The sequence below is a fragment of the Gasterosteus aculeatus genome, chromosome 9, assembly GCF_964276395.1.
Source record: "Gasterosteus aculeatus chromosome 9, fGasAcu3.hap1.1, whole genome shotgun sequence".
Lineage (NCBI taxonomy): Eukaryota > Metazoa > Chordata > Actinopteri > Perciformes > Gasterosteidae > Gasterosteus > Gasterosteus aculeatus.
Window position 1 is genome coordinate 1489116 of NC_135696.1, and position 15557 is coordinate 1504672.

The following is a 15557-nucleotide window of genomic DNA, read 5'->3' on the forward strand; positions in this document are numbered from 1 at the left end:
CAAGTCTGCTGGCTGGCCTTTACCTTGAGGACATAACGGTGGATTTTTGCCAATCTAATATTAGCGTAATAAGCCCGGTGTACAACTTTTAGCTGTATTAAGTTTGTTTAACAAATGTAGATTATGTATTTATGAAGTCTAGAATAGATTCCCATTGGCCATCAGTTATAACCACTCCACACCAAGTTCTGTGTCCCAGGGCAATCTTACGTTTTGTAATTTTTTTTTTTTAAACCATTTAAACTCCAAAATGGTAAGGTACACATGTGTCTGAAAAGCAGATAATCTAGTATTACTTGAAAGTAAAGGGTTGAAAACATCTCGTCTGTGTTTTACAAAGTAAGGATGTAAACATGAAAACATACATCATCTATGTGACGGCTCAGCGACGCGTTGGCTGCAGTTCCCCTTCCAGGCCTCCAGGGGGCAGTGACGCGCTTTAAGGCGGCGCCGCAGAGGCTGCCGATTTACACCCGCAGAAGAAGAAGACGCGAGTGTGAGACAAGAGGAAGAAAATGACAGGGCGCGCAAAAAGAAAACCCAAATCCAGTCAGGTAATATCACAGTTTTTTCAACACCTCCGTCGAGCCGAGGAGGTGTCCGTGCGAGGGAGCGGAATCACCGGCCCGGGGGGGCCGCGCTGCGTGCCATCACAACGGCGTCAAAGCAACTTGTGTCACACGCTGCGGGCAGAGCTGCTTGGCCCGCTGTCTTGAGCAGTTAGCGGTCAGACGACAACATGGCAGCCTGCCGCCCGGTGCACCGGTGCACCGGCGCCTCACTTGTCCAGCAAACCCTTAAATGTCACTTGCCCGCCTTATAACGTAACGTAACGTAACGGGCGTGTGTGCCCGTGTCTGCGTGCTTGTGAGGTGAACCCCTTCCACGGCAGTGTTGCTGCTGTAGATGTTGACTCGGATGCGCATCCACGCAGACGCGTTACACGCATCCGGTTCCGTTTTTGTGGAGGCTGTGGTCTTATCAAGACCACAAGGTCCGCCTCGCTTCCTTTTCGTTCCCAAACCTGCAGCCGCTCCATTCCGCGCACAGGTGCGAGTCTTTGCACGATCATTCTGATGTTGGTTTTGGAACAGAGGCACCATTGTTTTCTCCCAATGGGCAGCAGTTGTGGATCTAGTGAGCACAGGGATCGCTTTGGCAGTCTTGCATTTCTGCGTATGAAGTCGTGCACTTTTGAAGGTGCACGGATGTTTTGATTTTTAGCACGCATGCCTTCCCAGCACTTCATCCCTGCATGTGAACCAACCCAATATGAGGGCTGTGTTCTGTGATCTTAGCAGCACATTACCACCCGTATGTCTGCCCGACCCATTATACCGTGTTTATGTCATATACATTTATTCATTTCAATTTCACTCACTAATATTGAGAGATCACACTTTTAGATTTTGCTCAAATCATATTGTCCAACCATCCTCAAATCTGCAGGTCCCTCAGCTCAGTTCCCCGATAGTAGTTTCTAAAATGTCGTACACTGTTTTCCCGCTATCCTTTACAACTTTTTATATTTGATTTTCAATAATATTATTTTATTTTTGAAGTTTCATTGGTAAAAAGTGAGTAAAAGTACCACTTGTGTGTCTGACGGCTCTATCCACCCAACCTGTTTAAAGGACCTGCAAGTATAACCCAACATGATAACCGTTACACCATTTGCTCAGGACTCGGGAACAGGCAACGGGGAGTTGAAGAGAGTCCGTGCGGAGGAATCCCGAGCCGTGCCGCCGCCAGCGCGTTCAGAGCAACGAGATGAGATGCTTCAACTGTACAAGCTTCAAATGCCAGAAGATCTGTACCACTTCTGGGACTTCTGCAAGGAGCTGTGTCCCGACAACCCACGGGGTATGCGCCCCGCCGCCACGCTGCGTCTCGCTGCATGGATACCGGTCGGGGGGGGAGGGGGCGTCCATTTTTCTGCCCGACTGGTTGAGATACACAGTAGCAGCCCTCATGGTCTGGAGTTGTTATTTTGGTTACTGCCAAAGCGTCCATGGTGGTCGCTTGACAACATTGCTTTTGAACGCATCGTAAAAGTTAGACAAATAGTCAAAAATCCTCAATCTATTCAGAGTCAGAGCATTTTTAGAGATTCCCCAATGCAAGGTCCTTGCTTAATGTGACTATTGCAGACTTTGTATGACAGTCAAAATGCGTTAAAGAAGGATGGAACATAGAAAAACGTTATTCCTGCAAATGGAAGCTACTGGAAGAATGCGGTTCCTTGAACCTGTCTTTTAGCTTCTATTTTGGTTTTGTTTTTGCATAAATGTTTTCATCCAGTATCAAAACCATCCGTAAAAGCCCAAATTGAAGCAATCGCACACAAACATTTTAACTGATGCCTGTTAGTCCATTGATCTCTGTGTAAATGTATCACTTTTGTGTTCATCTCAATCTTCATAGGGGCCCTAAAAGACGCGCTGGGTTTGCAGCTGGTTGGTCCCTTCGACGTCCTGGCAGGAGCCCACAGAGGCGCCGACAATCCTCAGCCCAACTTTCACCTCCACTGGCGGTATTTATACGACCCGCCGGAGTTCCAGACCATCCTCCTGGGGAGCGGAGACACCCAGCATCACATCGGCTACTACAGGTACGCGGCGGGGCCGGCTTGCTTCACACACCGGTGGCGCTGACGTGGCCTGCCCGCGTTTACCCCGTGAGACTGCCAACTGTATCTGAACGATTGCCATTCGTTTCGGATTTGCTGAATTCTGTTGCTCCCCAGAGACTCTCCGGACTCCCTCCCTTCGTTTGTTGGGGAGAATGAAGCCAAGAAGGGCTGCGCCATCGCGCAGATGGGAGACAACGCGTTCGCTGCAGTCCTGTGAGTCGTGGCCACGTGTTCACCGCTTGCTCAGATGAGTGGACGTAAAAGGCGCATCTTGATTTTATTACTGTAAATCTCACGTCTCACTTCACACTGCTCCCTCAGCCTGTATCTGTCGGGGAGGAGGAAAGAGAGGGGCAGCAAGAGAGCCGGAGGACAGGCCTTGGACGGCCTGGAGGCCCGGCTGAGGGACAGAGCAGAGACGCTGGGCTTGTCCCTCGAGCAGAAGACCAAAGCCATGAAGCAAAGGGACAAGAAGGTGACTTGCACTATGGAGCCAAAACGGAGGTGTTGCTTTGACCTTAGAACCGTACATTCAAACCACTGCAGGGCGACCCATGGTTACGTAGAATGAAACATCCAGCCTCTTTGGAAGAGTCTGAGACTAGCAGGAAGTCTCTCTGTGCGCCAACAGGTGGTCACCAAGACGTTCCACGGTGCCGGCATCGTCGTACCGGTAGACAAGAACGATGTGGGATACAGAGAACTACCAGAAACCGATGGTGAGCCCGTGTGCACTGCGTGTATTTAGTAACGAACCGTGAGGTTTTTAAAGGCTCAACGTGTCTTCTGATCCAGATCCGTTCAGTGAGAACGATCCCTTGATGTTGGTTTTCATCCCTCCTCTGTGTTCAGCTGGCCTGAAGAAGATCCTCAAGGCGATCGCCGACGCCCGCAACGACGAGGAGCGCGTCAAAGCCTTCGGCCCTCTGCAGGAGATGGTCACGTTCGTTCAGTTTGCCAACGACGAGTGCGACTACGGCATGGGATATGAGCTCGGAATGGACCTCTTCTGTTACGGATCCCACGTGAGAAAATGTCCTTTCCCTTCAAACCATGTTTGTTTGTGATTTTGGGGGCGTGGCTTTAGAGCCGAAGGGATGGGCCCGTCGGTATTGAGCTTCTTGCTGGATTCTAGCTAACTTTTGAAGCTAGAGCTGAATAGCGTATAATAACATGTACTACATCGATCTCTCAACACACGGACAACACTGGTAAATGTTCTAGGTCGGATAGTTTGCTAGTTAACAATCCTCCCTTTAAGCCAGCGGTTGCCAGCCTTTTTTTGCCTCACGGACCGGTTTTAATGTTTTTATTAATTTTTAGTTTCCTGTCTCCAGTATTTCCACAAGGTCATCAGGCAGCTTCTGCCGATGGCCTACAGCCTCCTGAAACGCAATCTGTTTGGGGAGATTCTGGAGGCTCACCTGTCCAGTCGCGGCAAAGACCACCTGGACCAACTCTCCGCACATTAAAAGCAGGAAGAAGCAAAAAGCAAAGACTCAGAAGTACCAGAAGCTCCAGCTCCAGCTCTTTTAAGCTCCCCCCCACCTGTCCTTGTCTGTGTGTTATTGGTCATGTTTCTCAGTGGTTTTGGTGCTGTCATTAATTGGAACCAGTTCAATGATATTCTTTGTAAAAGGTAGATGTCTAATAAAGTATTTTTATATATTTATCACTCGTTTTTTTTTTAAAGCTTTTTCCTTCTTCAGTGTGTTGTTTTGAGTGTGATACCATGCGCTGGAAGCAGGGGGCAGTGCTGCATATGGAAAATATATAACATATTCAGTTCTATTCAATTTTACAATCTACATCAATGACATCCTGTTTCCTGGGACCTTCACTCTGACACAGGAGACCCCCCCGAAAATATCCACCACATGACAAGCAAAGCCCTCTGTTGAGATAAATGATTTGCTGAGACAATGTTCCAGAGTAAATGCTATTTGTTATTCTAAATGTCCAAATATCACCTCATTAAGTCACATTAAGAAAAGTTTGTTCTAGATGGATTTTGGATGTTGGCCTATAATATTCCAAAAGTCCATCTCTATGCAATTACCTTCATCGTCTGCAGCCTTAACAGGTTTGTTATTGTGTTGAAAAAAAGAGGAGGCGAAGGCTCCTTCTGTTTGTAATTTGCATATGATGAATACAGATTTGTCTAAAAAAAGGACCACACCCAGTTAGCAGATGCTTTGCGGATTGATTGATTGATTGATTGATTGATTGATGAGCAATAAGCTCTTTGACAATATGCTACACATCAAGTCAACTCTTCTTTCCTCTTTCATTCCGCCATTTAGGTCAAACAAGTGAGTCTCTAAGAGTCACACGCGGTTTGTTTACCGTGATTTCTCACACCTTTTCCTTCCCTCGAGTCCTGCCTTTGTTTTTCAAATGTCTCCAAGACATTATTGATTGTGCCCTGTCAACCCCCATTCAACGTGTAGCTCCTGAGGAGCCTGAGGGGGGGAGGAGGGCGCATAAACCCCAAACGCAGGAGCGCAATGCTTCTTGACGATGCATTCACGGGCCCTTGGAAGGAAATGATCTAATCAAAAAGATTTGTAATAGGTCTTCATTATATGATATCATTATTGCGACCAAGTAGCGTGGAGCGACTATTCTTTGTTGTAGCAAAATATGAATAAATGCGCTGGTGTATTGTAATGTCTGTTTAAAGCGCTATGAGGTCCAATAGAAACAGAACGTTAGAGCACTTTAGCTTGAGTGACAGATACTTCCGTTGTTTTCAGAGCGGTCTCCCTCGTTGCCAAGTTTCCGAGCGTCCGTGAAGGCGGCGTCGATGCTGCGGAGTTTCGGGGAAGCGCGCGTGAAGCGCGCTCGCGTCACCACACACATATAGACGCACATGCGCGCGCGCAGGGCACAGCAACACGCCACATCGAGCATCCCCTGAACGCAGAAGGGAGCGCTCGTTTCGGGTTGACAATCGTGAGGAACCACAGCGCTGTGCTCGGTCACGCTTCACAAACAGGACTGCGTGTGTGAGGCTGCGGAATGATGCCGGGCCCCGCCGAGCCTTGTGCATTCTGAGTGCCCCCCCCGCTGAGATCCACCTTGCACCGGCACAAGGACCCCCCACTGACCGCATCGCCTCCTGCAGCAGCGCAGCCCGCGACACGATGTCCAGCAGCCCCGAAGGAAGCCTCTCCAGGAGCGGCGGCGGCAGCTCCGACCGCGACTTGAAAATGGCCTCTTCGAGCAACACGTCCCCGGAGGGCGGAACTCAACCGCCGCTGCACCACGGCCGCATACGGCAGGTGGGTGTCCGTCCGCCCGCAGGCACGCTCTCCCGCATCGGACGGGCCGATGCCGCGCGGCCCTCCGGGGCGCAGCAGGGGGTTGGATGGGGCGGGGGGCGTTGCCGGGTTTGTAGCCCCTCGGAGCCGGCTGATCTAACGCGTCTCATCGGATGCTGCATGAAATCGCTTCGCTTTCTAAAATCAGCATCACAGTCGACTGTGACCGCTGTAGGTTGTGGAGCACGTAGGCCACAGTTGCCTCCGTGACGGGCTGCAGGGAGCCGTGTTTACTACTTCACAGGCCTCTGTGCTCGTTGGAGGCTCACGGTCTACATGGACCATGACATAGTGCAGGTGCTTTATTTAATTGTGAGTTGTGTCAGCAGGCAGACTTGTGTACTGTCAAGCCGCTGTTGGGCTTCTTGTCTTTTTCTATCCCGGTGTGGACTGAAATTCTGATATTACCACGCGGATGTCCTCCTGTCCTCCTCTTTTCGTCCTCCACAAAGCGTAATTCTGTTTTCATAAATATGTGACATATAGAAAGAATGTGAATGTGTCGTGTTGTCCGTCTATACATGTGATTGTTTAATGTGTGTGTGTGTGTGTGTTGGTCAGGAGATGGACGGTCGTTTCCTGTCTCTCTCTCTCTCAGGCTAATGTGATTTCAGTAATGGACTGTTGGGCTACATACACACACACTAGTGCACGCACATATTAGACACACACTTGAGTGTTGCACACTTAGGGTGGGGCCTTTCAGCTCACACTCTTGGATGCGATCGGCAGTTGTTGTTTTTTTTTCCAGTTCAAACAGTTGTTATTCATGTCCTTTTATTTGGTGTCTTCATACATGGAAAGCTTTTTTTTTATTTGAGCTGAGCAATAATGAGATTACAAAAACGACCTCTCCTTTATTTCCCCTCTAAAGTTCAGTCTCGTCGGTTAAATGTGCTGCAGCATTTTAGAAGCTAAACTGTTAAGAGAAGTCACACCTGATCTTTCCCCACGTACACAGATATACCGTATACACGAGGCACGAGGGGTAATTGTGTTCCTACATAAAGGCAAGAAGAAGAAGTTTGTTTAGCTGCTGTCTGAGGCCTCTAGGTGCTGCAGGGAAGCACGTTGTGTCCCCTGCAGCAGTGCTGATGATGGAGCATCGTATGCATCCACCAGTATCACTGCTTGCACATTGTACATGTCACATCCCTTTTAGTGTAATGGTGGCTTTTGTACTCCACTGGGTGGAGTTCATCTTTATTTTTCTTAGTGTGTAGTTGCATCCTGTCCTGTAGATGCTTCTTTATTTTACTGGTGGTGAACCTGCGAGATAAAATCCCTCCCGATGAAAACCGTTCACAGCGACGTGTCTGGATGTGCTTCGTTAACGACAAACGTTGGCTTTTGTCAGACGTAGTCAACAATGTGATGCCGATGCTTTAAGGGATCCTGTGAGTGGGCAGGAGCTCGGTAACGGAGAAAAACATGGACTGCTTTGACGCACCTGCTACAACTTAATGTCTAGCTAGTGCTCAGTACAGCAACAACACAGCTACGTAGTGTCCCTGGTTATTTACACCCGCCCCGCTCCGCTCCGGGCTGGTGCTGAGCTCTCTCCTCCATCCCGACAATAAAGAGGCTGCGTCATTATCCCCCCCCCTCGCTGTCTCTGCCGGTCCACTTTCCTGTGGTGGAGGAGCGGACACTTAATAAGAGAGCTCGGCTTGCAGGGGTCAATTCCGGGCCACGTTTAATGTCCCCCGCGGCCTGATGTTTGAAATGAAAATCTTTGGAGAGAAGCTGTCAGAAATGAGCTGGACTAGTACATAATGTGATCTCCAAACACTCACAAAAACACACAAAAGTCTTAAATATTCTTCTATCTAGAGGAGCAGACAATTTGCCCCTTTTTCATACACGGCTCTGTGGGCGGCTCTCTTTTCATCACCATCTCGTCCCTCGTCTCGGTGTCTCTCCTGCCTCCGTCTCCGTCTGCTGGGACTGGGATGATGGGATTCTACAGGAAGGGAGTCCTAATGGAGCCATGGCCTTCATTACATTACAGCCACACACACACACACACAGACATATAATAGCTGCCCTCCAATGCATGATGTCCAGTAGGAGTGTTCGACCAATAGGTGTTTCCTTGGGTGCCGTTATTCAGGGTGCCCACATGTGCAAACACCCGAACACAACCACACGTACATCATTACATGGCGGTATTTATTGGAGCCCTCGTCTGGTGAGGAGTGTTAACTGGTCCATTCCCTCGTCTGATGGTTACCCGATGCCGTTCAATAACTGCGAAAAAAGGAAACTGCCGTTAGTGGATGATCAAAACTGTTTTTTTGTACTGAAGAGCTGATTGAATAATTGACGCTTGGCTAAGCCCCGCCCCCTGCTGCTACTCCATCGAGCTGGACCTCAATCTGTCACTCACGGCTGCAATTTCGGCGAGAAGCAGACGGAAGTGTTTCTGAAATGTGTTTGAAGAATAGATTCAGGACGTTAAAATGATTCAGCACAAAAAAAAGCTAAAGCAAAGCGATCATTTGACGGTTACCAGTGTAACATTTTCTATTATTTGTCCCTCAGTTGTCCCTCAAATACCTTGTTTAGTTCAATTCACCATTGAAAACCGTTCATATTGAATTTGCAATGATATATAGGTGAGAAAAGCAACCGATCCTCACATTTAGTTCACAGGAACCAGCTAATTATTGGCATTTCTGCTTTAAGAGGTATTCCATCCCCAAAAATAATGAATCTGTCGCTTCAGCTCTGATCCTCTCTGTTGTTCAGAACCACGTCTACAGCAGCACACAGGATGAATCCAACACAAGAGGGGGACCATATTGGGCGTGACACTGGGCCACCGTGTCGGCCGGCTGATGTTATCTGTGGGCTTTGCATTCGGTGCACGGGGGCCGTGGTGCCAAAGCATTGGTATTCCTGTCCCCGATCCAAAATCCATGAGGACCATCGGCACGTCTATATTTGGATACAAGCGGCGCACTCACGCGGGATCCTCCCCTTTCTCGGACCCTATCCTGATATACCTCATAGCTAGTCTCCCCGCTGCACCCTGACGGATGCTTAAAGGCCGGAGGTCGCGTCGCTCGACGAGGCATGATCAGTCATCAGCGGCGTCCTTGGAAACCTTGGAAAAGAGAGGAAGCAAATTCAAAGCCGTGACTGCGTTTGCTGTCGTAATGAATACAAGCTGGGTTATTGAGAGGCCTCCTCAGGAAAGGGAGGATGTAGGAGGATTTTGCCTTCGGATGCGTCCTTTGCTCCACGTAGAGGGCAGCTGTGTTTTTTGGACCGGGGGGGCAGTGGGAGGCCGTGAGACGTTAATTATTCATTACGGCCTTGTAGCTGTGTTTCCCGTCAGAGAGCCGGAGAGGAGGGCGTGGCGGCTGATCAATAGACTTCTCGGAAGCAGCGGCTCAAACACCTCCGTGCAAATGTGCTTTCATCTCCTCAACCTTCCTCTCCTCGCGTTTGAGTCCAGTGAGTGAAGGTTGTCCTCACAGGAAATCGCGTCAGAGCTTTTCCGCGGCGCTGTCCAAAATGGCACCGGCGCAGAGACGAACGGGCTACGCCTGCAGAGCTGCAGAGCGAGGGAAGATGAGTTACTTTTGTCACGACATCATCAAAAAGTGTCACTGCTGTTCGTACCGGATCATTCTATCTCTCAGTGTGATTCTACATGGGTCTCCCTGACTGTCACTACCGGGTTATTGCTCTCCCCCTCTCCCCCTCTCCCTCCCTCCCTCCCTCCCTCTCTCTGCATCCGACAGCATCACTCGGCGTTCTGGTACCAATTTTAGGTCACACTCTTCATTATTCATCCTTTCTGCCTCAGCGGGCGCCGGATGAGCTCCGTCTCTGCACGGCGCTTTAGCACGAGGGCGGCGGGCCGCCGTGGGTCAAACAGGAAGTGTGTTTTTTTTTTTTTTTTTTTTTTTTTCAGCGGATGCGTGCAGCAGCCCAGTGCCGACGGCTCCCTGCGCTGCACTCCGGGCATCCAGGAACAGTCCCAAATTTAGTTTGCTTTTGCTCAATTCAGTTACAGAGTCAGTTCGTGGTGTACCGAGTCCGCGTCTTACCAGATCCATGTGCTCATGTGCTCCAGTGGATGACCGGCGGGGTATTGATGCCGCTTAGCATCGGCAGTGAGGGATTGGGGCGGCACTTCATAGAGGCGGGAGGGGGTTGAAGGGCGTTAATCAGTATGGCGGGCTATTCACATAGTGACTGGAACCAGACTTAATCAGTGCCGTCGATAGATGCTGAAGTTCCGGACGTGATGGGCTGCTTACCTCGCATTTCTATAAATCGTCCCCTCATCGGTTGGGGACAACTGTAGTAAAAAAGCAATCACTTAATGTGTGTGCTCCGGGGGGGAAGAGTCCGGGTAGAGTCACGTGACTGCATCATGGTTATGATGTACGTCGCATCGTCTCCTCTTATCCTTGTCTCCTTCTCTCCTCACTCCCGCCCACGCCGGCGTCTTGTGCCATTACTCGCCATAGTTGGGTGTGGTTCGAGCGGCCTGCTTTGTCCGCTCCCTATTAGATTTGTCCCTGTGTGATTGGGTTTCGTGGGGAACAGGAGGCCGTGTGATTTATGCCTCTGACCTTTCCGGAGCCGTAAAAGACGCAATATGACTTGACATTTAGGCCGTACGCGGAGTGGAGCCGCTCCGGTCCCTGCTCGCCGTTTCCCTTTTGCTCTTTAGGCACACGTCATGTCGGCTGGAAAATAAAGTTGTTGTTCCTCCTCCTCTTTTCTTCTTTTCAGATGCCGTTCTTGCACAAACTCGCCTCTTAAATGCATTCATTCTTCAACTGGAATTAGATTTAGATCAGATCAAAAAGATCAAAAAGTGATGAATTTGTTTGTTTAATCCGAGCACAGACTGAAAGTTGTGGATTTTTAATGCCTTGACATCTCTGTAACATTTCAGTCAACTTAAGTATTCCAACCTGAACCTTTTACGGAAAAGAGTCCGGTGTGAGAGTTTCCTCGGCCAGCTCTGAGTGGCCTGTGGATGAACTCATTCAGCGGTGAACTTGATACTAAAGGTGAAATGAAAGCGGGGGTCTCTCATTGCCAATCATTGTATTTCCTGCATAGTGCAGTGGTTGTTGGTGAAGGACTTTGGGTTTAGGCCCGTCGGCTGTATCATAAGATATTTCCCAGAAGCCTAAAGCATGACTTGAACCCAGCAGATGTATTTACTAATGCAAACCAGCGTCTCTGAGAGCGGCACAGAAGGGGGTTGGGTTTGATAATTGTGGTCATAAAAAATGCATGTGCTTCGAGAAATCCAAGCGCGTCATCTGAATCAGAAAGATCCTCGATGCATTACAGGCTGCCAGGCAATCATCACTGGCAGAACTCCACCCGTCAGCACCGGGGCGCCATTAGCACGCCGGCAAACGATAAACGACAACAACACCGGCAATAACCACTACAGAAATACCAGCGAAAACAACAAGATAGGGAGGGGAACTGAGGTCAACCGTATTAGAGACACTAGTAGTACAATTACACATGTTTAGTGGTAGTTATTGGAACCAAAGTCTTCAAACTTCAGCATTCATTTTACACTATACACAATATCCAACAGATCTGTAATATTATTCCATCCATATATCCAACAGGAATAGCAACATTCAAATAAAATGATGATTTTTCTCATGACACGGTTATTATTTCTGAGCGCTATAAGAAGGCTGCCATCCTTTGGAAAGTACAAGCGATTCAATCCTCAACCATAAAGACCTAAACTAGCCAATCTGAGGCCGAGCAGGGCGTGTCCTTGTGGAATGTGGGTGGGGACCAAACGTCTTAACGAAGCTGTGTACATAACAGCCGCCATGACCAGCTCAGTTTGAGGCAGGAGAACAGGCGAAGGAAGGGACACGTGTCTCTTCCCGTCATGGAGTCCTAATGAGACCGTATAGAGCCTTCGGATCTATTAAATGAAAAGCAGACCATTAACCCCTCCCCTTGATGAAGTCTAAAAGAATAGAAACAAGAGACCCCATCAGCTCTCTTTGGAGCACTCTCTCCATGTTATCTGACTCCCAAATGGAGACACACACACACACACGCATTCACTTATTTGGTATAATGTATTCTCCTATTCCTCATTATCTTGTATGAGTGATGGAATGGATCAATGCAGGTCATTGATCTGCCGTTGCTGATGCATAGACTAAAAAGTTAGTATAATAGTATTGATAAAGTCATACTGTGCACACAAACACACGCACACCCAGTAATAAAACCTTACTGGAATAGCACTGTTTCAGGCTCAACTATCGCGCTGATCAGTAGGCGTATGGATTTTGTCTGTTACAGTTGAAACTCGGCAGGAGTCAGTGCACGGCGGTTTGCATGCATTTTAAAGTTTATACTGAACATTTCCTGAAAGTTTTCTACATTTTCAGGACTTTAGTCTTGATGTAATAATCTGATGTATCAGCATCTTGGAAAAGGAATCTGTAGATTTGAAGATTTTTGACGCTGATGTCAGAAGTCACTCAAAATCCTTTTTTGCAGGTATCACCTAAATAGAATTGGTATATTATTCCTTCTGTCTATTAAATCAAATCGCCTTTCCTTTTATTCTCTGTTGCACCAGCAGAGAGCGCTAGAGGAGCAGAGCACATCCAGACACGCTAACGGCCCCATTCTGGAGGTGAGCGGCGTGTGCGGACAGCATAACGCTGGGGAGGGATTCAGCACATCTGTACTCACTTCCACAAAGACACGTTGCTCACGTTGAGCCGGTAAAATCACATCAGGCTAAAATATATGAACACAAATAGAGGTGTGAAACTGTGCCGCTGTCCCTGGTGCTGAAATGTCAAACTCCTGACATTAACTTTGGCTGCACTGACAGAGGGGAAACCGTGACACCTGCCTGTTGGTGGTGGACGCACACACACACACACACACACACTGAAGATTTGGCTGTCTGATCCCATTGAGAGACAGCAGTCACGGAGTCACACTCACTAGCACGGGGTGAGTGTGACTTGCGGCTCGTTGTGGTGTGCTGTGTCATCTCTCCTGTTGTGACCACAAGTGCTCAAATCCTCTGATTAATCCTCCCAAAAAAGTAGCCTTTAACGTGCTACTTTTGTGTGATGTGTGATGGTGCTTAAAGGAGAAATCTACGTGATTCAAAGCATTCATTCAGCGGCAAACAGCATGGTGGAGCAGCACAAACCGGTCGCAGCCGGTAACATCGGCGTTGCAACCAGTAATATCGCCGCCACATCCGGTAACATCGCCTTAGCAGCCGGTGACTCTTTCACCCGTGAACCTGTGCCCATCCTTTCCCTCAGGACAAAGTGTATTCTTTTAGCAGGAGAGTAGCTGGCTGTCAGCTGGCTTTTTGGCGTGCTGGCTCCCTAAACCCCTTACACAGTGACTCACATACACACATTTACACTCACGTGCACATGCTCACACACACACACACACACACACACACATACTCATACTCATCAACGTGCCATGTTGCCACATCTGTTCACATGGAGTAGGATTTTCATTTACATCTGGACTGGGTCATTCCCAGCTTGTGTGTGTGTGTGTGTGTGTGTGTGTGGGGAGTAAGCGGATGGGTTAGAATCTCTGTGGACCTCGGGGTGAATTGCATGGAACCATCCAGCAGCTGCTTTGTGGCTCGATGCAGAGGGACAACAAGCTCCTTTTTGAAGACTGAAAAAGATTCATTTTCTTTGCCAATTTAGGGTCTTGCGGATTTTTCCAGTTTCCACCGAATTTCTGAACAATTGAGAACACAATTCAAGAATCAAAATCACGGAAATTTACTTCACAGTTAGACGGACACTAAAACGAACTTGAATAACCATCTGCAAAGGCTAGCCGCATGTGTGGTTCTTAGTGATCATCAAAGACTAAGAGTCAGCAGAGGGAAACTTGAGGCAGGGGTAGACGGGCCAAGTCATGGCTCATGCCGCGGCACACCTGAAGAAAGCCCGCGAGCTCGAGGCAAATCCAGAATACAGAGCTCTGCAGAAAGCGCGGGAGAGGAGGCGCCGGCACAGAGAGAGAGCCGAGCGGAGGCGGCAGGTAAAAGGCACACAACCCTCTGACGACATCCTACTCAATAGTCTGTGTTGTTTCTTTCCCCTTTTCAACCTTGCGTGCTCTTAGGAGTTAAGATGACACGTTGTTGGTGGGCATTGGGGGCATTGTGTGTGTGTTTAAGAGAGGGTGACGGGGGGCAGGGATTGCCCAGATGTGGATCCGTTCTGCTGCTGTTTGCTGATCTTTTATCATTTAATAAATGAGGATGGACTGATGTGATGAAGGCTCAGGCTGAGGGGGACGCGGTCTCTTGCTGGTGGTATCAGACTTTGCATGCAGGGACCTTATTTGAACATATTTTAGATAAAACCATAACCAATAGTACAAAGTCATGGAGGTGGAAGAAAAGAAGGTATTGGACAAAGTGGATCCAAAATCTGTGATTTTGATGTAGTCTGTCCAAATGTAATTTATTATGTAAGTCTATTTGTCTGTTGCATGCTGTCAAGTGACCTACAACCTTAAGGGTACTCTTCAACCTATATATCAAATCTATATTTTGTACTGCTACAAATGGTTCCACATGTCTTGTGGATGGATGGTTCTCCATCCACAAGACATGTTTAATATTCCTAAAACCTGGTTGGTAACAGTTACTCTATAGAGAGGAAGTGATACCGCCACACATTCTTCATTTGAATAAACTCTGTCCCCAATTAAATGAATATTTAGTGTGTGCTTAAGTCCTTCATGGAAACCATGAAGTGAATGTAAAAGAAATCTCATTAATGGTGTACAAATAAATAGCAGTTGTATATCTGCGACTGAGTCGGACACTGTACAGCGTATAATCCAGTATCCATTACATGGCTGACTGTGGGTCATTTGCTTTACAGATACAGAGATTACGGCTGCTTCTCAATCAGTCCAATCTCATGTTTGTGTGCATCATCGTGGCAGAGTGACCAAGGAGACACAGTGAAAGAACCTCCCGCGATATAGGCAGACTGTTTTGAGACGTTTGCAGGTCCATTATGACGTGCGTTTGGGATTATAATCTGGGGAGATGTATAAACCTGTCATCCACAGTATGAACCAGCATCAGGCGGGTCTTCTTCTTACATTCTATTGATGAACAATGAGGCCTTTGCAAGGGGATCAGAGCACTCGGGCTCAACTTGCTTTTGGCTGAAACCCAGATTTCATGCAGGTCGACCCTTTGTACTCCTAAGGGGCAATTCGGATGGTAACCGTGGGCAACGCAGCAACATGTCGATCAGATAAAACTTCCAAACCACATGGTATTCATCTCTCTCTGCTGGTGTGTGTGTGTGTGTGTGTGTGTGTGTGTGTGTGTGTGCTTCAGCACAGACATGTGATGATGCGTTTGATTGTGCTGATCTCACGAGTTAAACACCCAAACGTAATTGAGTGACACGTTGCGTCTTAACCGTGATTAAAATCTTGTTTACACTCTCCAATCAATACGGCCAGTAGTCCTGTGCAAAAGTAGTGTCACACTGGTCTAACACTCGATCCATTTACAAATGGTGTCTGTACTGTGTGTGTGTGTG

The 15557-nt window shown here is 48.2% G+C and overlaps 2 protein-coding genes across 21 annotated transcripts in view; both read left to right on the plus strand.

The window, feature by feature from the left end:
• The first annotated feature begins 367 nt into the window (after positions 1-367).
• hpf1 (histone PARylation factor 1) lies at positions 368-4304 on the plus strand. Of its 4 annotated transcripts, none has more exons than XM_040187325.2 (8): positions 368-1050; positions 1683-1863; positions 2425-2611; positions 2747-2845; positions 2954-3107; positions 3264-3351; positions 3485-3657; positions 3970-4304. In XM_040187325.2, the coding sequence occupies exons 1-8, from the start codon at positions 907-909 to the stop codon at positions 4102-4104; spliced, it is 1161 nt and encodes a 386-aa protein (XP_040043259.2). In that variant the 5' UTR covers positions 368-906; the 3' UTR covers positions 4105-4304. The 4 variants fall into 4 exon arrangements, with proteins under 4 accessions (XP_040043259.2, XP_040043260.1, XP_077936144.1 ...); XM_040187326.2 differs by having other exon boundaries at positions 368-554; XM_078080018.1 differs by having other exon boundaries at positions 454-554; positions 3956-4304.
• A 1127-nt stretch (positions 4305-5431) lies between these two features.
• ank2a (ankyrin 2a, neuronal) overlaps positions 5432-15557 on the plus strand; it is a 71119-nt gene continuing 60993 nt past the window's right edge. For 12 of the 17 annotated variants that reach the window (XM_078080019.1, XM_078080021.1, XM_078080031.1 and 9 more), the window contains exon 1: positions 5432-5916. In XM_078080019.1, coding sequence (XP_077936145.1) covers positions 5779-5916 — 138 coding nt within the window. In that variant the 5' untranslated portion in view covers positions 5432-5778. Of the gene's footprint in view, positions 5917-13750; positions 14026-15557 lie in introns of those variants that run through there. The other 5 variants (XM_078080022.1, XM_078080025.1, XM_078080037.1 and 2 more) reach the window with 3 other exon arrangements.

Bases quoted from the DNA above. Each gene is read 5' to 3' on its own strand.
- hpf1 (XM_040187325.2), top strand. From the start codon at position 907: ATGTTGACTCGGATGCGCATCCACGCAGACGCGTTACACGCATCCGGT. The intron at 1,051-1,682 runs GTGCGAGTCTTT...CCATTTGCTCAG, and splicing joins CCGCTCCATTCCGCGCACAG to GACTCGGGAACAGGCAACGG. The intron at 3,352-3,484 runs GTGAGCCCGTGT...CTCTGTGTTCAG, and splicing joins AGAACTACCAGAAACCGATG to CTGGCCTGAAGAAGATCCTC.